Source organism: Myodes glareolus, chromosome 27 (genome assembly GCF_982192425.1).
Source record: "Myodes glareolus chromosome 27, mMyoGla1.1, whole genome shotgun sequence".
NCBI classification, from domain to species: domain Eukaryota; kingdom Metazoa; phylum Chordata; class Mammalia; order Rodentia; family Cricetidae; genus Myodes; species Myodes glareolus.
In genome coordinates, this window is record NC_142052.1 from 11,357,971 (window position 1) to 11,383,782 (window position 25,812).

Consider the following 25,812-nt stretch of genomic DNA (forward strand, 5'->3'; position numbering starts at 1 on the left):
GACTTCCTAGTAAACAGATGACTCCTAGAGAAATAGACTATTACTTCATCAATGAGATATAAACTGAGATGGAAAAGCCAGGAAAAGGTGAAGGTAAGGCCAGGCCTTGCCTGTGGGATCAATAACGCTAAACACAGCAGTTGCCTAGTTACAACTCCGGTCACTAGTCCATGCCAGCTGTGGATGCGCTATTGTGCTTAATTTGGACAGGTTTTCTATAGAAGATGTTAAGTGTGTGTAGACTACATAAGCAGCTAATGATTGCTTAGAGACAATGGGAGAACTGGGGATTCATTGAGATGCCCCCATTTACAATGAATGAAAGATTTAACTTAGTTTCCATTTTAACGTAACTTAGTGGCATAAGGCATTTCAACCTGCTTCATAACCATGGTAATGGTAAGGGAGTTTCAGAGGTCCCTTTGGGAAAGTTCTTGCAATTTCATCTGTCATTAAGAGCCATGTGCCTTTCTTTTCTCTGTAAATGTAATGATTGCTTTACCTTTTCTTTCTTTTTTAAAGACAAGAGAAAATAGGGTCTAATGTAGCCCAAATTGGGCCCAAAGTAGCTATGTAGCCGAGGAAACTGAGCTCTGCTTTGCACCTGCAAATGCTGGACTCACACTCTTGGGCCATCACGCCCTTCTCTTGATTCACTGCCTTGTAGGCGGGAGGGTGGGGGGAGATGATTTAGCTTTGCTGACAGGATTAGAGGTCAAACTCTCAGAAAGTTAAAGACTATACAATTATGTATGAAACAAAAAGATATTAATGTTATTATATACTGAATTTAAGTATTTTCCACATATAGGAAAAAGCAAAATTTCTAAAGTATAGTCCAAAATCCTACAGGAATTTCTTTACAAACATACCCATACTCAGTAGTGCAAGCAAAATCAAGACACCCAATATATTTTCAAGATGTCATTGTCTGTTCAACTTAAAATTGAGTTTCAAGATGCAATGATTATACAGTGATGTGAGGCCAAAGATCTGACAAATGTTACATGCCCTTTAGTTTGACCAGAAGTCATCAGATAAGGTAAAATGTAAATTAAAAAAAAAAAACACTTCTTCTTTTTCTCTTTTTCTCTTCCAATTCAGTGCTGAGTACAAGAGGAGAACTAAATATGTCCAGAAAAGTCTTAATCCGGAATGGAATCAAACAGTAATTTATAAGAGTATTTCCATGGAGCAGGTATGTAATTATTACTTGATAAATGACAGATGTTGGCTGATGTAAGTGCAGTGACGGCAATGCTATGGAAAGTCAGGGCCAATATCAAGGTTTTCCAAACACAGTGAGAGCTCACTAAAGACAGGAGAAATATAGTCAGCGATAATCAATGAGAGAAGCTCAAAGGTAGGTGAAAACAAAGGCTCATATTTAACAAAGTAGCCGAAACGTGAACAAATGGGTTCATGAAGCAAGGCTCTTAGAATATTTTAAAATGAAACATTTTCAATGGACTCAGTCAGATTTACACATTTTAGGAAATATTTTCAACTGCTGATGTTTTATTTTCAGAAGAAACACCAAGAAAAACTAAGATGAAATACATGAAATGTGTTATTTATTCTATTTACGGTGTAGGGTTTCATTTATGTATTTTCCCAAGAGGAAAATATAAAATTTTGTGAAAAAGATGTAGTGATGACTTCCATAAGACACCAAAACCAAAAATAAGTGGTTCGTTAGTGTATATGTCTTTTTAATTTAAAAGAATATGAATTCCATAACTTCCATAAACAGGAATAGTATCTGCTTAATGCCAGTACTCAGGAGGCAGAGGCAGGCAGATCTCTGTAAGTTAAAAGCCAGGTTGGTCTACAGAGTGCGTTTCAGGACAGCCAGGATGACATAGAAAAACCATGTCTCAAGAAACAAAACAAGAAGAAAAAGAGAAAGAAACAGGAAAGCCATCCAAATAAGATAATTTGCAATAAACAATATTTCAAAATGAAGTTCTGGTTTGCTCTCTGAAAGGTGGTTATGAATATGAAGTTATAAGTGAATATTAATCTGAGTTCTTTAAAGTAAGTTAAATTCTGCAGAAGTAAAAATGCTTCATTTTGGTAATGATTGGGATAAAGAAAAATCTAAATGTTTTGGATTCATGGCTTTCATATATTTAGAGAGTATAGTCTGCTTCTTGTTAAATGAGTAAAGACAGAAGAACGGGAAATAAGTATGACCAAGTTTTTCACAAAATAATGAGGTCCCTTATAATCAAACACTAGATTGCACTACAATTTAACCATTATAATTCCACACAACATTTAACATAGAGTCTTTAGTAAATTATCAAGCATTTTCATAGACTGAAAAGAGTTCCAGGCAAGAATCATCTAGAAATGTCTAGAAATGCATGTTGGAGAGATGTGGTTGGTGACAGCCGTATCCGCACGCAGCTCATGAAGAAGACATTGGAGGTGACAGTGTGGGACTACGACAGATTCTCTTCCAACGACTTCCTCGGGGAGGTAAGTCCATGCTTTTCTATACTGTCACTCTGTGCAACAAGTTAAAGAAGGATGGAAGATGATAAACTTCTTGAGTTTACACAATAGCCGTTCCTGACCAGCATCTCTTGGCCGGTAAGTTAATTTCCTGAGTTACTCCTTGAATAGAAACTTGAGAAGTGATTTTCCATTCACCATTTGATGCACTTTTTAATTTAGTTAAGATTAAATAAGTAGTGTTTTAGCGGGAAAATAAAAAAATCACAATGTGATTACAAATATATCTGAGACAAAAAAAGAAATAAAAACTAAGCTGGAATTTTTAAATGCAACACCTTCTTTTATTGATTTTTATTGAGCTCTATGTTTTTCTCCACTCCCCTCCCTGCCTTTCCCCTCCCCTTCAATCCTCCCCCTAAGTCCCCATGCTCCCAATTTACTCTGGAGATCTTGATTTTTCTACTTTTCATATAGATTAGATCCATGTATGTCTCTCTTAGGGTCCTCATTGTTGTCTAAGTTCTCTGGGATTGTGTTTTGTGGGCTGGTTTTCTTTGCTTAAATGTTTAAAAACCATTTATGAGTGAGTACATGTGATATTTGTCTTTCTGGGTCTGGGTCACCTCACTCAAAATGATGTTTTCTAGCTCCATCCATTTTTCTGCAAAATTTAAGATGTCGCTATTTTTTTCTGCTGTGTAATACTCCATTGTGTAAGTGTACCACATTTTTCTTATCCATTCTTCGGTTGAGGGACATTTAGGTTGTTTCCAGGTTCTGGTTATGACAAACAATGCTGCTATGACCATAGTTGAGCACATGTCCTTGTTGCAATATCAGTTTCTTGAATCCCTCCTCCTTCCATGTAACATTTCCTATTGCCATTTATGATTAAATATTATTGTAATGATTTTCAAAGGTTTTAAAAGTTAAAACTAGGTAGAAGAGAAGATACTTGAAATAATTATTATATGAATTTGTTAGAAACCACACATGTATATCTAAGAATAGAATCTAGAAGAGTGAGCAGACCTTTGGGTGTTTCCATCAACAGTGTTATAAAACTTCGAAGTTTATTTAGTGCTTTTAACTTAAGTTATGTGTGTGGATACACTCACACATACTGTATGTATGTGATTTCCAGGAAATCTGAAGCTGACACAATCCCTTCTTGATAGGGACTGTCTGTCTTGCATGTGTTGTCTCTGTAATAAGAGTTTCTTTGGGTTGAAATACGCTACCTCTTTCCCATCCAATCCACACCACCGAAGCCTGCTTTTCAGATTCTTTCCTAGTTCAGCCACTAAAACTAAAGTTGGTTGTATGCAGAATTATTCTAAATGATAGGGTTGTATTTGGCTTACTGTCAAATTTCAAAACATTGGCTTACTGAAGTCCTTCTAATTTACTCTTGTTTATATGAGCCTAGATCATATATCTACATTATTTATTACTCATGAAATCTAAGAAGCCAGTGGCTGTTAAAACTCAGTATTTGTGTGTGTGTTCCATTAGGAAAGGAGGGGTACTAGGTAAGCCGTGCCCCAACGCTTTCTCATCGGCAGCGGGTAGTCACGTCTGGATTTAAACACTAAAATGTGTTTTAGATTGGACAAATAAGCTGATAATGGCAAATTACTTATTCCTTTCATTCTTTGATCTTGTCCATCTTCCCGTTAAAATCATGCATTTCTTCTAAAGTAAAAATTATTTTATAGAACATTGTAGGGAGGGCCTTGGACCTTCCCCGAAGCACTGTGCCTCACCCTCGCTGAAGAGTGGATAGGAGTGGGGTGGGGAGGTATGAGGAGGGAATGGGAGGAGGGGAAGGAGTGGGAACTTGGATGGGCATGTATAATGAAAAAAAAAGATAGTTTGGTTTCTTTTTAATAAATAATAAAAGAACAACCCAAACCAACTTGTGTTACATAAAAAGCTTGCCTTATGACGCTGATCTTCTCATGCTACCCGAGTAAATTAGGGAGGAGTCAGAGAAATTATGTAGTTTAGTTTAGCCACGTATTTGTTAAGCATCTCAGTATCATAACTGAGGAAGAATTAGTCAATACGCGAAGTGAAGTGAGGAAGGCGGCATCCCCACCCTTAAGGTGGTGTCTATCCATCTGGTTACATCCTTAGTGAGTTTTAGGTCATGGGAAAACTAAGCTGATTACAGCTCAATCCCTGCTCTTTCCTGCGTCCTTGTCCTTTCCCAGGTGCTGATCGATCTATCCAGCACGTCTCACCTGGACAACACTCCTCGGTGGTACCCACTGAAAGAGCAGACCGAGAGCATTGACCACGGCAAGTCTCACGCCAGTCAAAGCAGCCAGCAGTCTCCAAAGCCCTCTGTCATCAAGAGCAGGAGCCATGGTGTCTTCCCCGACCCATCCAAGGGTAGGAGACATTTCAAGTAGAACGTGGTTGTTTGTCTGTTTGGTCAGTCAGTACCTTCTTGACTTTGAGTCCCTCTAGGGTTACTATACATTGTCAATTTTAGTTCTGTGGGAAAATTAATGGGACATCATGAAAAGAATGTTTTGACTTAGGAAGAAAGGGGCTGTAAACACATATCAGCACAGACTTAGGTGGTAGAGCTTCACCATTGTCATTGCCTTATTTTGTTAAAATGAGATTGGACTACATAAGCTAATTGTATTTCTGAAAATCCATTCTAATGGGATCTTAGAAAATTCACTGAGTTATTTCATCAAACAATATAAAATTTCTTCTAGTACGTCGACTAAAACATGGCCATCATTACTGTTAGTTATATTTCTTTTAAAGGTTTGGATCTCTGAATTCTCATACAGTCAGTCTACAAACGAAATTTGCATCATGTTTTTACTTATCCTGTGAAGAGAGTTTTTCTCATGTCATCAAGACAAAAGGCAATTCAAATTCCTCAAGTCTTTCCTGGATGTTGGATTCCAATTAATTTTTAATTTGAATCATGATGTTACACATGGGACCTAGCACTACGCACAGCATTTTTTTTCAAGACAGGGTTTCTCTGTGTAACAGCCCTAGCTACCCTGGAACTAGCTCCTGTAGACCAGGCTGGCCTCGAACTCACAGAGATCCTCCTGCCTCTGCCTCCCAAGTGCTGGGATTCAAGGCATGTACCCTTTCTGCCCAGCCTTATTTTTATTGGAAAGAGTTTTCCCTTTATTTTTTAAAAACAGTTCTACAGCATAAGACTAATCTGCCTCATAATTGATAAATTTATCAATCTATATATGATAAACATGTGGTGACCAGGTACCATTAATTATTTATAAGGATTAAAGGCAATTGGTGAGCACTCCTTCCTTCTGAGAGTGTTTTTGTGTACATCAGATGAGGACAGATTGTGTGGAAACATTCTAGAGGAGGAGAAGCCGAGGTCACGTCTCAGAGGCCATGGAGTTAATGTCACTGAGAACCACTGACTACAGAAACCGTAGAAGATGATTTATGTCTATGTTTTGTATGTGGTTTGGATTCCACGGAACCATTTCAACTTTGCCATGCTCAACCTCCTGGAAGATGATTACTGTAAAAATCCCATTCTCCCTCTCGCTCTGGACTACGTCTCTGCACCCACACCCTCTCAGTTTCTTGAAACAATGAGTTGGCAATACCTTCTAATCCGCTCGGGCACCGTTTCATTATAGTTTTACCAGTGTGTGTCCTGCAGCTGAGGAAATCCATTGTCTTACCAACCTCTACGAGAAAGAGTAGAGCTGCTGGGGAGGGGGCAACTGAGGCCAGCATCCATTGCCGGAGGCTTCTTACAACTCATTCGTGATGAATGAGGCCCTTCACCAGGCTCCGTTCCCTCGCTTCCTTTCCTGAATGGCTTTCCAAATCTTAATTGCATTACTGTATGGTGCAAAGTTGCATAACTGACCCATGAAAGAAAACATTAATGTACATCTTAGACGGTTTCAAGTTACGTGTCGACTAGACTTTAACAGCAGGGGGGCCCGGGGAGCAACTTTAACTCATGTTTTATCCTTTTGTAACCAGACATGCAAGTTCCCACCATTGAGAAATCCCACAGTAGTCCTGGTAGCTCAAAATCGTCATCCGAAGGCCATCTCCGATCTCACGGACCGTCTCGCAGTCAAAGCAAAACCAGTGTCACTCAAACCCACCTGGAAGACGCAGGGGCTGCCATAGCCGCGGCCGAAGCCGCCGTGCAACAACTCCGCATTCAACCAAGTAAAAGACGCAAATAAATTCCTCAGCATGGCAGCTTAATGTTCATCTGTTGCCTTTCTCTCCTGCTGTCCTTCCCTGTTTGCTTTCTGTCTTTTGGCATCCCCTGCTCACTCTGTTCTCTGTCCTTTTGTCTGTGTAAGAACAGTATCAATACATAAATATGCTCCCCCTCCCCTTTACTTTTTCTTTTTCTTTTAGTTTACATAGACAAAACTGGCTGTTTCTCCTTTGTTCCCACCATCTCTCCGACCTGGCTCATAGTACTTGGTAGTCGTGTCTGTAAGTTTGCAGGCAAAGCAGTGTCGTGTGTGTGTGTGTGTGTGTGTTTGTGTGCACTTCCTTTTCCTTTAGAATACAGGAACTACAAGCACAAGGGACTGCCAGTTTTCCAGCGTTATCCCCACAAAAGCAAGCACGGGGACACACATACATATTTAAGTAGGGTCAATAATGGGATGCTTGGACCAGGAAACACTCAAATTTAAGCAGAAGCTTAAGGAGACCAATAGTCAAATTCTAGAACCCAGGGTAAAAAGCCATTTGAAGCAATGTTTGATAACAGGATGCATGGGGAAAGGAGCTAATGGGTGAGCCTCCTAGTCTCCTGAAGAATGTGCAGAAATCCGCAGTCTCGGAAATACGTATTTTTCATATGCATATGAGATTATGTGGTGAGACAACGTGCTCTCATTAAGGGGCGCAATCTGGTCCATTCTGTTGGATCACGCTTTGTACAGAATAGCAGCCTGTACAGATTATTTTTCCTCTAACCAGTGAACAGTTTTCAAAGTCAAGAAGTGCCATGTCTAGTAGCTGCTAGCCCATTGAAGTCTAGCCGCGGACTTCTCTTAAGTGATGAGTTTTCACATGTGACATCTCCTGATGCAGCTCTGTGAAAACCTCAGTGCCGATGTTTCATGGCCGAGGTGGGCTGCCACCTCCAAGCAGCGACAGCCAGGGAGTCGCGGCAGCTGTTGCTTCCCTCATCTCCCTGGTCATCACCTCCCAAGAAACAGCCAGTTTTAACCCCTTCAGCGCTGTGCATGTGGTGTCATTTTGGCCTTTGGAAACATGGTTTCAACCGAACGAAAGCACACTTGTGTTTGCATGAGTAACATTGAAGCTGGTTCCATCTGAGGCTACACTCTGGGTTTCCATTCCCACCGGCACTGCCACAGCGGCACCTAAAAGTGGGCAGTGTAACCATGCCAGGGAGCAGCCCAGACACAGCGTAGCAGGCGTCCTCCCCATGCAAAGAACTCAGTCTGGTACTCTGCCTCCACCAGCCAATGGCAACCACGACCAAAGCCAGCTAGCCCTCAGGAAGGTGATGTCCGATGGACCAGTCAAGCCAGAAGGAGGTGAGCAGAAAGGCCCTGTTCAAAGCACACAGCAAGAATGTCCTCCCCCCCCAAATGTTAGGGCTCTCATCCTTAATTTTTTAGGGATTGTCTAATGAAATCTGTTTATCCCATTTTTAATGTGCTTTTGTGGGCATGGCATTTTAGGATTTCATCGTCACCATGTAAGTCCCAAGATCAGTCTCATAATATATTGACTACAGTGATTTGTATTTTTCTATGCAGGGCGTCTTTTGACTTTTGTTGGAAAATAGTTTAACAGTATTCATATTTCAGAATGGAATGCATGCTACTAACCTAATCTGTTCAAGCATGACTACAAACTATGTTGCATTGTGATAAAAGTTTACACTGCTCACAGTTCGAGTTAGCCTACCAGTTGGAATGTAGATCAGTTTTTGTTGCCTATTATTTGTCGTGTTAACTTTTGGAAATGCTTAGAGGAAAGCGAAGGAACAATTGTTAATGCACTCATTCACCACGGCACAGAGGACGTTCTCTCCTGAGCCTACAAGCAGACATCTGTGCGTGTTTCCTTAGCTGTTAAGTGTATCAGCTGTGTTGGGCATGTGACTATCCAAGTGCCTGTGTAATAAATAAAGTCTCTTTATTTCATTCATAAACTACTGGGTTCTGAGCCATTGTTATATGATACATCATAAAATCAGTGTGTCGGTTTGGGTTTTATTTTTTATCATTTAGTTCCTTTAAGTAAGATGTGGCCACCGATACGTGCTAGGTAGAGCTATGACAGAAACATTTGGGAGCATAACAGTTTCACACTGGAAGCAACCTAAGTCAGAAGGGAAAGCTTTACAAATTCAAGCAGATCTCACATGAAAACGTAAATGATTGATGGAGTTGGCCTAGCAGGTACCACTTTCACTGTCCTAACTCCCCCCACCCCCTTGTCCGGTCTAGTTGACCACCTTCTCAGGTGTTTGCAAAGAGGAAGGTAGATCCTACTAGCCCTTCCTTTGAACGTGCAGTTAACTTTGATGTCACAGCTATAGTAAGAAAGGAGAAAACTGATAACTGTGACTATCTTGACCCCAACATCTAGAGTTTTCACATAAGTAAGAGTCACTGCCCATGATAGGAATCTAACCAGTGTTGCTTTAAATTTTTTTTCTCCAATTTAATTCATGATCACATCTAAACGTAACTTATCTAAAATTAGCATTTTTCTTAAATAATTTCTACTCCTCAAATACTCGATTTTGCATATTCTTCCGTAAACCAAAACTGTGCCTTTCGTTCTCCTATAGAATTTCTTATTATTCTTAGAAAATTCAAAACATCTACTGCACTTCACACATACCAGATATGTGGTTGCAATAGATGCTTGGGGCAGCAGAGAGGCAATCACTGCGGGCCTCTTTAGACTTCCAGATGGCTAAGGAAGCAGAGAGCCAAAACACAACGCTGACTGTATGTTTTCCAGCTCAGCTTAAAGGCTGACACCAGGGTGCAATTTTCTCTTCCTTGTTCGTCGTCCTAGAAAATTCTGAACATACTTAAAATGCGACTGCTTCCCAGGCATAGTGCCCCATGCTTTAATCCCGACACATAGGCAGTGAGTTCCAGGACAGTCTACATAGTGAGACTCCATTACCCCCTAAAAGTTGAGGAAAAGCAATTCTACTTCATACCTTTTGTGCTATCAAATAACTAGGGTTTATCTCTAGCTACTCACCGTCTTACTTGAGATACTACACTGACTTTAAATGTCAAAACAGTCATATTTTTGCCTTCTTTTTTATATTTCGATTTAGTTATTACTATATAATTATTTGTAATATTGTAATATTTTAATCATAGACTTGTTCTTAAAGATTGTATAAAATAATTTAGCTCATTTTATTTGAAGAAGACTCAAGTACATATTTACATTTAAAGTACTATAATTGAATTAGAAGTCACTCTTTACTGATTTCAAATCAGAAGAAAAGCTAAGTAACTGTATTTTTCTTATTTATTTTGTCCTAATCAATGACTAAACTCTTTTCTAAAATATACATATACTTTCCCCGTATCTATGAGTGTTATATAATGCAAGTAAACAATAATTCTGCCCGGTCTTTATCATAAACATATTGTAGAATTAAATTTATGTAAATTAAATGTGATTTTATTGGTCTGGTGAGTAAACTGACCAGAATTGTGAACATACAAGGACGCTGCTCGCTCCTCCACTTTCCACAGAAGTGGAGGTTGTATTTTCATAAGCTTGACTATAATCCTGTCATTTCAGTCCTCACAATGTACATCATCGAATCCCATTTACATTCTGAAAATAGCAGTCGATTTCGACAGTTCTGAACGCTGCACAAAGTGTTCCATCATCCGTTTCTCGCTGTATCACAAGAAGTAGGTGACGTAGACCTTCAACTGTTCTACCCTGTCCTGTGGGTAATAATCAGGTGCCAGGGGGTGGGCCGCTGAGCTCACAGCAAGAAGCTATCTCTATAACCCTTGTCTATGACTGTGAACTATTGCATATTCTAAATACAATCGTTCCTTTGAAATCACGCTTTCTCTCTTTAAACAATTGTGGTTTACTTCTTTGTTACCACTAAACGTCTGATAGACTGTTAGAAGTCGCTAGAACTGGTAGCAGTAACAGGTTGACACTCTTGACCTACGTGACGCTGCTTCCACTGCCCAAAGCCCAGAAGGGCAGCAAGCAGTAGCTCTCGAGAGGAAGCTGAGTGTCTCTCTACAGGCATCTCAATCAAAGGTGACAAAAGTGTCCCTAAGGAAATTTTCAAATATTTTTATAAGCTTCTCAGCAGAGTTATGCTTGAACTAAAATATGGTTCAGCAAGGGTTAGGCAGGAAGCCAATGGAATTCTTCTCTCTTCCTGGAGTTTAGTTGCAGGCAAGGAGATCTGAAAGGGGGGCTTAGACTAATTATTCCAAATCAGCCCAATGCCAAATAACAGATTTGCAGCCAAAAAAACCTTAGCAAGCGCAAGTGTTATGTTAGTTTACTTTTCTTCCAGTGCCCTTGGTTGAACATCAGCTCTATTGTTCTTAGCAGCCAAGAAAGAAAGGTTACTAAGAAGTTTGGGTTACTTTTATTTTTATCTTTTTTTTAATATAGATTTTTTTTTTTGAGTCGAGGTCCTGCAGAGAAACCATATAATCCAGACTAGCCTGAGATTCACTACAGCTCAGGCTGGAGTGTAAAACCTCACCCAGGTCTTTACTATACAGTTTTGAAGATCATACCTAAACTCAAACAAACATCAACATTTTTAAATTCTGGACAGTTACTTACTTGACAAGTAATTACTGATTCTGAGTGCAATTTGCAACTTCCAAACAATTTTTTGGACACTAAGATTTGAAGTATGCATTTTAGGTTCAGAAGTAGATAGTATAGGGTAAGTGCACGTATCCTACCTCCAAATCAGCAAAGTAAGGGTGATTCAGACTGATTGAAGAGGAGATTGCGAAGACACAGTCCTATGTAAGAGATAAGAAATAGGCTTAATAGTTTCTTGGTGTGGCCCAACTGTCTGAAGAAAGTCCGAAGCAACATCCACACATGGCTGCTGGAAATACCACTGTCAATAAAGCTCACTATGGGGTGTTCCATGGCGTGGGAGTTGCTTTCTTGGAGAGGTGGTAGTGGGTGGCTGGTTGGGAGAGTTTGGAGTCTGGGAAAGAGGAGAATTGATGGTTACAAATGTTAGTAGATAACCAATGTCTCATTTTTTTTTCTGACCCAAGTAGACAATCAGTTTTATCAGAAGGGATTTAGTGTGCTCTATTCTGAAAAGTACAGGGCCCTAAGCAAAGTAAAGTCGAAAGCAAGACAAACTAAATGGCCATTGGGGATTGAAGTTGTCTCAATATTGGGTGTACATGGTTAATAATAAATAAAACCTTTACATTCTTCAATCAATGTATTTGTACAAAAATAAAAAGTCATATTTAAAAAATAAAATCCTTGGCAGTTTGAAATTATAGGAAAATTGACAGTACAATCATATGAACAGAGTAAATACTCCCCCGTCCCAAAACAGTCTGAGAAAGTCAATATTCAAGCTCTTCAAATTGTTCACCTTTCAACAGTGCCTGTTATGTGTGGTGGGGGCATTCTTTGTGAAACTCAAAATGCTTTTGGGAAGTTTCCTCATCTTTTTAGAATGATTATATGTGTATTTTCAAATATTTTGTAAGCATTTAAGATTTTTGTCAGAAGTCTCTGATATGCATGTAGAGTCGCAAGCAGTGACGGTGTAGTTCTGAACGTATGATAGTCTTATTAATTAATAGTCTTATTCCTTCCTGAAGGTGAACACGTGATTCCCCATCAGTGGATATGTTTGTTCTCTTCTAGTCATAGTTATGGGTTTCCAGTGAACTATTCACATGATTTGATGTGGTCAACCCTGGGAATTTATTCATTTAATTTCATGGGACTAGCAACATCCACTGGCCTTAAGTATAAAACTAACCAAAACATGTTTTCAATGTTGTCAAACCTTAGTGTGCTGAAGTCCTAGTTTTAACAGACAAAGACTCATTAAATACTCTTAGGTCTATGGCAAGCAAAAACCATGAAACTTGATTTTAAGATATACATTACTTTACCTTGGACTTGGGCAAACTGGCTTGAAAACATTGATCAGGCAAATAAATGAAGGAAAGAATCATAGGACTCCAAAAGCATAGTCAAAACACAATAGGTTCACTAGACAGCCTAGGACGTGAACATGTGACTACAGAGCTTTTCATCTGGGAGAAGAAGCACAGAACCACCAAGGAAGAGGGAAGCAATTGCCAGGGGCACTATTAGACCACACAACAATAGTTCCTAAATCACATATCAATAACCCATGAATGACTAGAAAATTTTACTACTTTTTATTCCATTGCTCTAGGTGGGAGGAGGTGTAGGCATGAAATAGGAGGAAAGAGATCTTCATGAACATTGGACCATACTGCCACAACATTAATTTTATTTTATTGTAGTTCTGTGTATTTATATATAATTGAATAACAAGAAGCTATAAAAAATTTCTTCTGAAGATAATACACCAGAAATACAGAATTTAGTTGGCGTGTTGATTTTGTTAAATGTGTCAAGTTAAGTAATATAGATATTATTATGGAGCTCATATTCATATGAACTCATGCCCCCATTTTTCAGCATGACCAAGTATACTGAAAACGCAGCCACTACTTTGACAGTACTTTGACAGACAAATAATTAGTAATTTTACAAGTAGTGAAAAGCAGAAAAAAGTTAAGCAAGATACATAATAAAGGTCACAGGATTGGATGCCTTTCTTAAAAATGCAAGAAGGTAAAATAAACATTTGTTTTATTTGTTCTTTAAAAAGGCATAGCACCAAAATCTGCTCTCTCTGAATTGAACAATTCAATTTCAAAACTATACACTATCTAGTTATGTAAGCATTATTTTCACTTGATAAACAGAAAACTTATTTCTATAACTCATTGACTCAAATTTCTTTCAATATAAGTAAATCATTTATACGTTTTTAATTTTAAGTTGTTTTCACGTGTTCTTGTTAATGATATTATTTAAAGTAAATAACTATTAGGTTAATATCACCCAACTCTTAATTTATATTTAAAGGGCTTCACATAGTGTTTGATAATAATTTATATTATTTACACCTTCCAGTTATCATATTTACTCTAGGTTTTTGTATGCTATAAAATGGTTGTTTTGGTTTTCTTTTGTTCAAAGCAAGGAGGAAAGGCAAGCCTTTGTGCTAAACATACTTTCTACCTCAGACCATACCCTAGTCGCCAGAATCATGGCATTCTGGATGAAGCCAAGTTCTGCAGACATAAAACATGAAAGAAAGGCATCCTTCAATGATCAAGGCACATGGTGGTGCCCGATGATTGACGATCGTCAGGAAAGCTTTTGCTAAATGGTATCGGTTTGTGCCCACAGTCCGTACTCATTTCATCACCAGATCTTCTCCTTGGTGTCAGCACTCACCAAGAAAGCCCCCGAGATCCTTTTCAGCCCTGTTTAAGAAAAGTCAAACATACATATTAAAATATTAGTTTTCATTCTCATTTTCCCCGAGTATACAGTGAAGTTTACAATGGCTCCACAACATAACCTACTTTACGAGGAATAATGTCAATCATTTCAAGTTTCATAATTTAGACTCTGATTAATATCAATATATTTAGCCTATATAAATTCCCATGGGTTAGTAAGTACTTTTAAGCTTGTGCACATACTGTGTTTTGATCAAAATCACCCCACATTCCTTTCTCTAAAAATCCCTGCCTGCCCTATCTCTCTACCACTTTCTCTCTCAACTCCATGACTCTCCTTATGCCTGAAACTGACTGAGTACAATTAGTGGTGCTTGTGTGTGCGTGAATGCAGGATCAACTCCTAGAGCATGAAAAATATAACTCTCTCTCCCCCAAGAACCAAAAGTTGGCATCTCAACAAGGGGTGGGACTTCATGAACCCATGTCCTGCCAATTATTAAGTAATTTTTTAAGATTAGAAAGAATCACGAGACCAAAGTGTGTAAGACTGACCAAGCAAGTGTGTGCACAGAGTCATACTTTTTTACAATAGCCAATGACAGGGGAATAGCAAGGCCTTCCCCTCAAAACCAACTTACCCTGTTTGTCTCTAATTTTCTCTGTCTTGGTTGTTTCTACTACATTTCAGGACATCTTTTCTCACATCTCATTTAATACTAATTTATAATTATTAAGGGTTTCAAAAAGCACTTTTTTTCAATTTATATAAAAAGTTTAATTTTTCCCTGGGCATCAATTGGATTAAGTTATAACTATATATCCATGTTCATTGCTTCCGCCTCCTGAACTCTGACTGGTCAGTTCAGCTACCTACCAGCTCGTCTCATGCCATCCGAAGCCCAGGATGGCATGACAACGCATTATAGCAGTAAAAAATCGTATTTCTGTTTATATCTTGAAAGACAAGTGTATCATATTTATTGCTCATGTTACGTTTTAAAAATATTTGTATTAGCATAAAATAGTGAGAATGAACATTATCATCTTGATTCTTTGAAGAAAAATGGAAGAACATGTGTTTATGGCCAAATTGTACTACAAAGTGAGTTCTGGGCCACCCTTACCTACAGACTGAAACACTCTCTCGAAAAATAAAAATACAATAATAAAACGGAGTGAAAAGAAATGCTGAAAGTTTCCTACCATCTGATACTGAAGGAGCAGAATTTTTCATATCCATTGTTACTCATATCCATACACATATTTGTTTAAGCATGTTACATTTGGGGACATCTTCAAGTTGGGTGATACTGCAGCAAACAAAATAGACTAAAATCCCTGTCTGAAGTCCTCCTATCCTAGGTAGTAATATTTATTAAATAACCGATTTATCAGTATCTGGGAAGAATTGTGAAGTAGGAGAAAGTATGTTTTTTTCTAAGCTCATCGGAAATGGAGATTGGTTTGTGCTCAATGACCTGAGTTTATATACAACCAAACTTCCTCATGTTTTGAAATACCTGGAAATAAAATTATTTGTAATATTTTTGTTATTTATTTGAGAATTTTGTATAATGTGTTTTGATTGTAGTCACCCCCTCTGACATCCCTTCTCAGATCCCCTTCCCCATCTACTCAGCTCTGTGTCCTGTTTTTAACCCCATCGAAATCGATCTGTGCTGCACAGATATCCTGGGATGTGTGCCCTCCCACTGCAATAAGATTTAACTTACCAGGACGACATTCTCAAAGAACGCTGACCCGCCTTTTCTCGGAAGATCACAGTCACCAATAGCTCTGTAAATATGTGCGAGATTGCATGGCCAGGTCGCGTCTCTGTGCTGGAATTGGATCTGGCTTGAGACACTCAGGTTTGTGCACAGTCCCGGCCTCTGGAATGCGTGTGCACAGCTGCTCTACTGTGTCCAGAATATATGCTTCCCTGTAGTTCCCTGTAGTCCTCCACTGACCTTGGCCATTATCCTCTTCCTGCCCTTTCCTCAGCAATGGTGACTGAGCCTTGGAGGTGAGAGTGAGGTATAGTTGCCCGTCAAGGGTTGATTATTCTTTAGTCTCTTACACTATATCTTGGCCTGTTGTGGGTCTTGTAATAATCACCATCTACTATAACTAAAATTCTCTTTGGAGAAGGTTGAGAGATCCATTAATCTATAGGTATAGTTATAAATCACTAGGAGTAAGTTTAATGCTCTGTTCATTTTGTAGAATACAGTAGTAAGAACTGGCCCAGTTCTAAATCTCTGCCATACTCTTTGCAATCCACTGGAGCCAACAACAAAGAAGACAGTAATTGACAATAATGTCTTTTAAAATTAGGAAAGAGGCTAGATCTCCTGGTTAAATTTGATAAATACGCATGCATTTATCAAATATTCTCTAAGCTCCCTTTTTACAACCCTTAAATAAATTTAAACAATGTGGAGAAGAAGATTTGGTGTTTGCTGTAGTATTATCCACTTACTCCTTTTTTCTTTCCTTTGAGTTGAATTTTGCGCATTGCAGATTGCTAGTGTGGTAAACTCCTCCCCCAGCATGTTTAAAGGTCTGGGTTCGATCTGTAGAACAACATAAAATTCAAAACAGGTTGGAGACCAAAATAGCAATCACAGCGTTTGGGTGTGTGAGGGCGGCAGGGTCAGAAGTTCAAGGTTGTTACTCTTAGGACCTTGTTAGCTAAGCTTGAGGTTCATAAGAGCTTTTCTCAGATATAAATAAATGACTGATAAATTGAATTTCATGGAGCAACCATTTGTATTTCATTTAAGGATAACATCTTGGTTATTAAGATATTTATTATGACCGTTTCTAGAAGTACCTTCCAATCAGTTGAAATACTATAGAGTACATTCTTTTTTCTGGACTTTTTTTTTTCCTTTCTGGTTATCAGTTACTAGAAAAACATGTCAGACAATGTAACACAAGGATATTGTCAGTAAAATACAAAAAAGGTAATATGTCTCCTTCACACACAAATCAAATTAGTACTGAAAAAAGTAAGAGTTATCCATGAAAGTGAAACTCTTTAATATCACCTCTTCAGATCAGTCTTTTATAGATAAAAAATATTTATTGAATTAGAGCCTTAGTTAAAAACCAAAACTTCCCATGATCTAGTGTGGTTCTTTCTATTTAGCTGAATGCAGCTAAAATTATAATTAGATTTATTCAAGATAGATGAATTGACTTTCTGAATTTTATTTAAGGTATCTTAATCAAACTTTATTTCACTATTCAATATAAAAATTTAGAGCTAATTTAAAAATGTGTTTAGGTTTTTTTTCGTCCCAAACCAGTTCTGAATTAAATGCTTCTCGGAAAAGAAAGACAGACTTAAAAGGAAAATTATAAGATAGAGGCAATTATTATAGTATCTTAACCATTATGTATAATTTATATAAGAAAGGCTCCTCCATATCTTGTTACTAAGTTAATTCACTCTCTTTTGCTATGTTAAACACACCCTTACTTCTGTAATCCAAGCGGAATATGGAATCTGTTTCTATAATGCACAAGTAAATGATTAGTGAGCATAGGAAACTCCTGCAAATTACTGGTACTATTTGATAAGATGGGAGCAAATTGATCATTGAAATTCCCTGAAAATTTCATTCATGAAGTCAGCAAGTATGGAAAGAGGGACATACAGACATGATTAAGATTGTTACTCCTCTACAGTATCAAAGGAGACTTTCTATCTGCATTTCCATCTCTGGAAACAGCTCTGTGAATGTGGAGTAACCTTAGTGTCTCCGTGTCTCACAAGGAAAAGGGCAGCAGAACTTCATGGATCATGGTTTGCGTAGTGATATGAATACACGCCAGTCATTTGTATAGGAAATACTGAGAATGACGGCTAGATAGTCAGCTAGTAATTCGTTATTTAAGGATGTTTCAAAGACATCCTTACTTCAATTGCTCAACTCCAAGATTTACAAGTGATTGAGTTCGGTGTCAAAGACACTTATTTTCAATAATTTTCATTGCAAAAACAAGGAGTGTGTAAATAATACTCCTGCAAGCATCAGTGTGGAGAAAACAAGGGGTGTGTAAATAATACTCCTGCGAGCATCAGTGTGGAAGGCTTCTGTGCTGCTTTCCACTTTAGAAAGTGGGAAAAAAAAATGTTTCCAGACTTGAAAACAAACACACTGAAGTTAACTTACGCAAGAGTTGCCTTCTAAAATATAAAATGTAACATCTCTCTTTAAATTAATCATCCTGAACTGTAAAGGGAAATAGCCAAAAATGTGATCAGACAAAGTTGAAGGGGAAACAGATTGAATAAAGCCAGTCAGATTTAGACTTAAAAGCTGCCATTTTCAATTCCATATGCAGTGAGCATTTTAGAAAAAAAAAAAAAGACAAACTGAAAATCCCTTCAGGAGAGTAAGTTCAAAAACTAACAGCAGCAGTAACATGGGAGGAAGGGAGGTTAAAGAAAGGAAGGGAGGGCGGGAGGAATGGAGGAACTGGGGAAGGGAGAGAGGGAATGAGGAAGGGAGGGAGACAGGGAAGCAGAAAAGTAAGAAAGAAAAGGCCCTTAAAGTTAAAACGCACTGTGTGTGTGCGTGCGTACGTGTGTGTATGTGTGTGTGTGTGTGTGTGTCTTAGAACACATAGTTTAAGATAAACAGTTCTGTTCTATCAAACTACTGTAATAAACAAAATAATAATCGATTCATCTCTTGTAATATCTAACATTCCTAAAGCCCTACAGACTATGTCTATAAAGAGGAGATTTAGTGTTGAATAAATCAAGTCATTCAGGAACTGGCTGGGAGCTGCCAGGATCAGGAGTTATTCCGGAAAGACTGAAACATAGGTCTTTGCTGCCCCCGCTGTAAGACCAATGATACAGTGTCCCACAAAACGAAGCTAAGTTTAGACTAAGTACTGAGTTCTAAAGTAGCCAAAGCCCTCAAGTTTTTATTTGTTTGTTTGAGACAACTAAATGTAATATAAAAGGAAATTGGCATCTTTAAATTCTCTCACTAGCTGTGAGATATAATAAGTCATTAATCTTTACAGAGACTATTTTTCCTACGGGGAAATGATGGTTCAAGAGCAGGTGACCTTTTCAGGTCTTAACCAGCTCCTGAAGGCCAGGGTTCCACAGCCGCAGGGTGTGCCGCAATTTGGTGAGCTCTCTGGGAACAGTGCTGCCACCATGTGGTAGCTAGGGTGATAGCGTTGCATAGCCTCGTCTCCTGGAGGGGGCAGGGCATCCAACCAAGACAACTAAAGGACGACAGATGTGCAGAGACAGGACCATATTTAATTAGGATTAGCCACTAAGAAGTAATAAAACATGACAGGCTGTAACATAAAACAGCCAAAGGCAATGACAAGGGAAAGAATCATTTTAAACAGTTTGCATTGTCCCCAAGAAGGTAAAACATTTACCTGGAATACCTCCCCAATAACTGTGTATCCAGAAGGAATTGGCCCTCTAAGATGTTGCCCTGCGCACAACAGCAAGTGTTCCCAGAATGCGTGCATTATTCAGTCTTTCCTGCAGTGGGAACCTTTGTGATCACCATTTCAAAACGAAAGTAGATATCTCAAAATGATCCCCAAAAAAGTTGGCGTTTTAGAAAAACTTCAATTCTCTTGTGAAAAGATCGTTTTACTATGCAGCACACAGATGCATACCTCCTTGTACAGCATTATATGAATTCTGAAATTCGACTTCAAAGAGTTGGGAGGAAATCAAATGTAGACTATTTTGTGATTCCAAAATCACAAATTCATGGAAGACCAAGTTTTTAATGTTTCTGTGTTATTTCACTGAAAATGCAGGAAAACAAAGAGATATTAGACTGAAATCAAATTCAAAGTTCCCTGCCTGTATACCAGGATAGGAACTGAACAAGTCCTAGCATTTGTGCATGTGATTGCAACCACACAACATCACTATGTATAGTATTTTCTTTCATCCAATGTAAATATTCATATGCTATTCATGGTATCTTATGAACTTTTTGCTACACAAATCTGTGCCTTTCAGTATTTAGTATATTAACACACAAATCTGTGCTTTTCAGTATTTAGAATATTAGCACACAAATCTGTGCCTTTCAGTATTTAGTATATTAACACACAAATCTGTGCCTTTCGGTATTTAGTATATTAGCACACAAATCTATGCCTTTCAGTGTTTAATATTAGCATTTAAATACCTTGACTTGAACCCTTTTTTGAGTGCAGTGGAATTCAAAATCTAGTCAACTGATTATATTTTTCCACATTTGAGGCGATAAAAATTGTCCTTACTTGTTTTAATAAGCTACAAAGATTTGCTTTCGACAGGTGTCTTTGGCAGAGAGAAAGGGGAGGATCTATATCAGTTTACTTTTAAGAAGTTATATGCATAATTTCTTTAAAATACACCATAGATAAAACAAAATACTGCCTGTAATTCATTGTGGCATTCTTGGTGTTTGGTTTAGGAAAAATCACTGACACTGATATTCATTTGTTTGTTCATTCATCAAATATTAGCTGATCACTGTTCGAGGCCAAATATCTAAGGATTCCCAGCAATGTGGCATTAATATAACAAATATCATTCCAACTAGGAAGTGACCATTCTCATAAATGATACATTGATCATGCATATGGATCCTCCAGATTTAGGAATTGTTCTGATGTAAAGAAAGAGGGAAACACATGAAGCCCATGATACTTGAAGTTGACATTTATAAATAAATTGAAGTTACTATAGAGATGTCTCCTATAAGGTAGCAATTCTGATATGCAGTGTACTTGCTTTTAGATAAAAATCATTTAAATTATTTTCTATTAACTACCTTTAAAACAGTAAATATGGTTGATTTGAGGAGGTTTTATCTTTCTGGTTAATAAAATTATTGTTTTTCTTTCAGTGTTATACTATCCAGTATTAAAAATCTAATGGGTTGGATTATTTAATGTCAATTCAAAGCATGATAACTTTCATTTGTCTGAATTAATGAAATAATCTGAATCATTACTGGTTGATTATGCAGTTTAATTGGTGTATACATATTAATAATTTAATATTCCTGTCATGTTAACTTTATAGTTTTAATTGTGCACTTTAAAATATTTTTCTTTAATACTAGATATGCAATCTGAGTTTCTACTGAACTGAATAAATATTTAGCAAATATTAGAACTATTATTTTATGCAGATATAGACCTATGTAGGTAACTAGTATTATGTTGGTGACTACCGCTCTGACCTTCTTTTAAGTAACAGTTTGCATTTTATAAGCATCATCTATATAACTGACTTGTTAAAAAATTCTTTCTTGTTCCCTTATTCTGAGGAAGGAATTCTACCATCATTGGAACAGATATGAAATTATTGGATAGCTTATGAGAACATTTTATTGCTGTAATGGAACAAGGCGGTGTAGTGGAAAAAGTTAAATTCTTTACAAGACCTGATAGCTACCTTGCCTGCTGCCCTCAGTTTCCTGTACAATTTCTTTGAGTTTTCATTTTATTTGACTATAATGGTTAGAAGTCCTCCAGGCTAAGAATCATCATGTTTAAAGATTTTCTTCATAAATATATAGATAGATCTCTCAATATGAAATGATTGTCAACCCTTCACCCAGTAGCATGAGCACATTCAACTAAGAGACTAGTGATGGAGCAGGGATGTGTGTATTGAGAAAAGGATGCTAAACGTTCCTGTAGTTTAGGACACATATAGACTTAGAAACAGATCGATTCATTGTCAGATAGCAGGTAAGCTCAAAGACATTAATAAACAGCCACAGACTGTTAATACCAAGAAAGAAGAGGTGGGAGCTTAAGAATTAATATCCCGAGAGGAAGGAGAGCAAACCACTGGGCCCTTGTTTCTGGCCACTCCTATTCTCCGTCTTTTAAGGTCATCACTGTGATGGCATTGTTTCCACACACAACTGCTCAGCTTTCGGGGTCTACTGAGTAAGCACAGACCAGGAAGACGAAAGGTCACTCGGGCTGGCAAGGGATGCTTATCACGAACTTCAAGCAATTGCTAAATAACTTCTGCAGGCAGTCTTTTTTCTGTTTCTTCCTTGTGCATGCAAGCCCGTCCCATCTCCTGTCAGTCTAGAGCTCTGCCAGACGCCAGTGCTGCGCGCCTGCTGCATAATAGCATAATACACAGCACAGCTCTGTTTATGTTTCTATGGTTTGTGGACTCATATCCATAACTGAAGCTCGCGAACTCTGAAACAAGTCCCCATATCAATGACAACATACCTACGGGAAAGAAAGACCTTTCGATTTAAAAACAGTAGCACCTGGATAGTTAGTAGAGTCACCTGTAAAGTTTCTGTTCTGTCGTGCACTTTTCCCTTCTAATGAGACTATCTTGTTATTGACTATTAACATGAAAAGTAATTGCCTAATCTCTTTAATTCTGTTAAAATATTTCTCTGGGAAATTTCCCAACCACCTCTTGCTTGCCATAACACTATTGCAATGTTGTATGAATAACAAAAAACAATGGAAGAATGACATACTACTTAACTAAGTCTAAAGATGGTAGTGTTTTCCCATCTTCTCATACACATTAAAAAAAAAAGTGAATGAATTTTATATTGCCAGTGTGCATTACTGGCTAAAGAAATGAAAGGGAGAGGCAGGTTGAAGAGAGAACATTTCGTCTCTGCCGATCCTTTCTATGAATATTGAACACATGTGTAGTTTGACATTTGGCGATAAAAGTGAACTTCACTTGTTGACTATGGTGTTGGCTCTCCCCACGTCATGCAGCAAAGCCCGCCAATCACCGGCCTGCAGAGAGCTCCGTGTCCACCGGCTCCTCGGGCAGCAGCGTTGGCAGTGGATACAGCGTGGACAGTGAAGGAAGCAGCTCTGCGGCAGGGGAAACTAATCTACTTCCTATCCCAAGGATGTAAGTGGTTATTTTATAAAATATACAAAAGCTACAATTTTAACAGCATCGTGAGTAATTCATTCTTAACATTTCACAGGAGGAAAACAAGGTAATTATCCAATTTTGAATCACGGTCCTTGGACATCTAAACTGCTGATGTCTACATAAGAATCCAGGGGCGGCTGGATTGTCTCAGATAATTCTAAAGATAAACACAAACAACTAGTACACTGACTTTGTCTGTGCTGTCTGTGTTTACCATAAAAGCCGCTAGAATAGGAACTGAGCTAGGCCAGCCTGGAGTGCAGAGCGGCTCGCTCATCACAGAAAGACCAGACACCAACTTTGATATTTGACATTAACACAGATTGGTTGGGTTTTTTTTTTTAATTAGGAGAGATTTCACATTTGAAGAATTCATAGAATCTTTGAAACAGATGGCAAACTGGGGTAATCGTTAAAGCCTTTTCATCTCTAAACCTTTCTGCAGTGAGAATGGGAGGTTTTGGAGTGTTTTTGTGATTTCTAAATTTGTTCCAGAAACATTCGTTCTCTGGGAATATAGCTCATTCATGATATGTTAAGCCTCATGACGGCAATTTTGCAACGCATATACAAAACTAAAGCAGATTGTGATAGAATGGATTTAGATGGTTTATAGATTATGTCAGCTCCAGTTTCAAAATCTAACCCGGCAGACCTTTCTATTCCCTCCCAGGAACTAATCTTGTGGGCGTGGAAGCCCTGCTAGGGTATCCAGAGCTGTAAGTAGGCCGCAGCTCGTAGAGCCTGAAAGGTGGTTTTGTAAGAACCTTGAATGGTGGCTTTTGCCGTTTTTAATGTTTAAAGGGAGGCTATTTCGTGACACGTGAACAATATACAGAAATGACCTTTTGTGGCTGAGCTGTGTTGGACAGAGCTGTTCTTGTGGACGGACGTCTGTGTTGCCCCTTCTTGCTTTTGCGCTGCAGGGCACCGTGGAGTTGCTGTAACGCACAGCATCTGAAACGGTTCTGATCAGGACAGTTATGGGTCTTCATTTTCTCCAGAGCTCTGAAGTCTTCCTGGGCAGTGGAATTTATTATTTTCATACAAAATATTATGGAAATATCCCATCTGATCCCTTCAGTAATTCTAATAGTTAGATACTGATTTATCTTAAGAAGGTAAAATAATAGGGAAAACAGATTTTTTTTACACTGAATAATGCACTGTTTATGGCTTTCATTACAACTTTCTAACCTAAAGAAATTCTTGTTCTGTTACCAGTTCATCTGAGAGATTTTTTTCTTATATGACTTTATCTTAGAAATTTAGTTTGTGGGATAAATAGGAGCGGTCGTACTTAATCAGTTCTGTTTGTTGAAAATCATTCCTAAAAAGAATCTGATATCATTAATATTACATTTCTGATAATCTTGCTGGAAGAAGTAGCAGGATTTTAAATGAGTTCATTGCCTTTCTCTCTACTCTATGAATATCATAGCTATTTATGGAGACTGTACAACAAAGGGTCTAACAGCCTTCTGTTCTGTCTGGACCTTTCAGACTACGGAATTTAGTGAAAGTTATAACTTCCAGAGAATAAATCATCTTACTTCTCAGGGTCTGTCTCGATGTCTGAGGTGAAAAGATTACTATAGCCCCACTTCTTTTTCTTATTTCGTGTCTTTCTCATTAAGCAAATATCTCTCAGTATTGTGTAGAGACAATCATTTCACCATGCAGACACAGAGACAAGTCACTACACGGCCTATGTGAGAAATAGTATTTGCTCCTTCTCTTCAGCGTCTCGTGTCTCATGCAATTGTTGTTGGACCTGGAATAAGTGTTCAGTGGCTATAGATTGGTAGCTTGGGCATTCAAGGTACAGCGTCTGCTATCTGAATGCTCTGAGGTAGAGATGATTTGATGAGAACTCGGAAAGTTGGCTGCTTCACACAGCTGCATTCCCCCTGAACGTCACTTAGCTTCACTGGGCCCATGTGCTCTGAGATTTCATGTGTTCTTCAGGGTGAACAGCCTTCACATTTTGATGCTTTTTCTTTAAAAAAAAAAAAAAGGAAACTTGGTTTTCACTAAAAGAAAAGACTGTTTTCAGGTATTATCATTAAAAATAAAATTGTTGACTCAGATCAAATTTTAATTATTAAGGCTAATAAAACTGTAACAATTTTTATAAACTTTGACATAGCACAGAGCTAGGCATTTCTTCCACACTCTGACCTACTGTATGGGCAGTCCTGACGCGATCCTCATCCTTTGCTGGGTTTTGCCCAGGAACACGATACATTTTGCTTCGTTCTCCCAGCACACACACTGCAGCTAAGCCCTAAACTTTCCTTCCCCTAACAGTGACAGACAGAGGAGCATTAGTTTATTAAACCTAACTAGTATCATCTTAATGAAACAATTACACAATCTGACGCTCTTCAGGAAATACAGCCCAGTGGTAGAACAATTCCTAGAATGTACATCCGCCCAGGCTCAGTCTTCAAGTGCAAATGAAGTTTCATATGCTGATTGAACATGACTAGGAATTCATATAGAGACAGTACACACACGCATTTAGATTGCACGGATATGTAGTTTCTAGCATCTGTATTTATGAATTTATACATACCAACATATATACATCCACACATAAATACAGATGTTAGCAATTGTATAATCTGCATGCACGTGGTCCTCACATAATCCCTAAAGAGAACTTTGTGCTTAAATATTTGACCTAAAATTGTTGCAAAGGAACAATATAGTAATTCTGAAGATAGACCAATATGTACATTTACATGTTTCTTTTTTTTAATCACATACAGAAGCAATTCAGATTCCTTTCTGGAACTGGATGACAAGAGGATTTTTTTAAGTGGTTTT

General features: G+C 38.1%; 1 protein-coding gene across 3 annotated transcripts in view; it reads left to right on the forward strand.

Moving 5' to 3' along the window:
* Positions 1–25,812, forward strand: part of Pclo (piccolo presynaptic cytomatrix protein) — a 315,871-nt gene that overhangs the window by 250,389 nt on the left and 39,670 nt on the right. For 2 of the 3 annotated variants that reach the window (XM_085684248.2, XM_085684247.2), the window contains exons 17-22: positions 1,105–1,198; positions 2,413–2,484; positions 4,680–4,860; positions 6,475–6,669; positions 7,956–8,030; positions 22,812–22,953. In XM_085684248.2, the coding sequence (XP_085540374.2) occupies positions 1,105–1,198; positions 2,413–2,484; positions 4,680–4,860; positions 6,475–6,669; positions 7,956–8,030; positions 22,812–22,953 (759 nt within the window). The remainder of the gene's footprint in view (positions 1–1,104; positions 1,199–2,412; positions 2,485–4,679; positions 4,861–6,474; positions 6,670–7,955; positions 8,031–22,811; positions 22,954–25,812) is intronic. The other variant, XM_085684245.2, reaches the window with a different exon arrangement.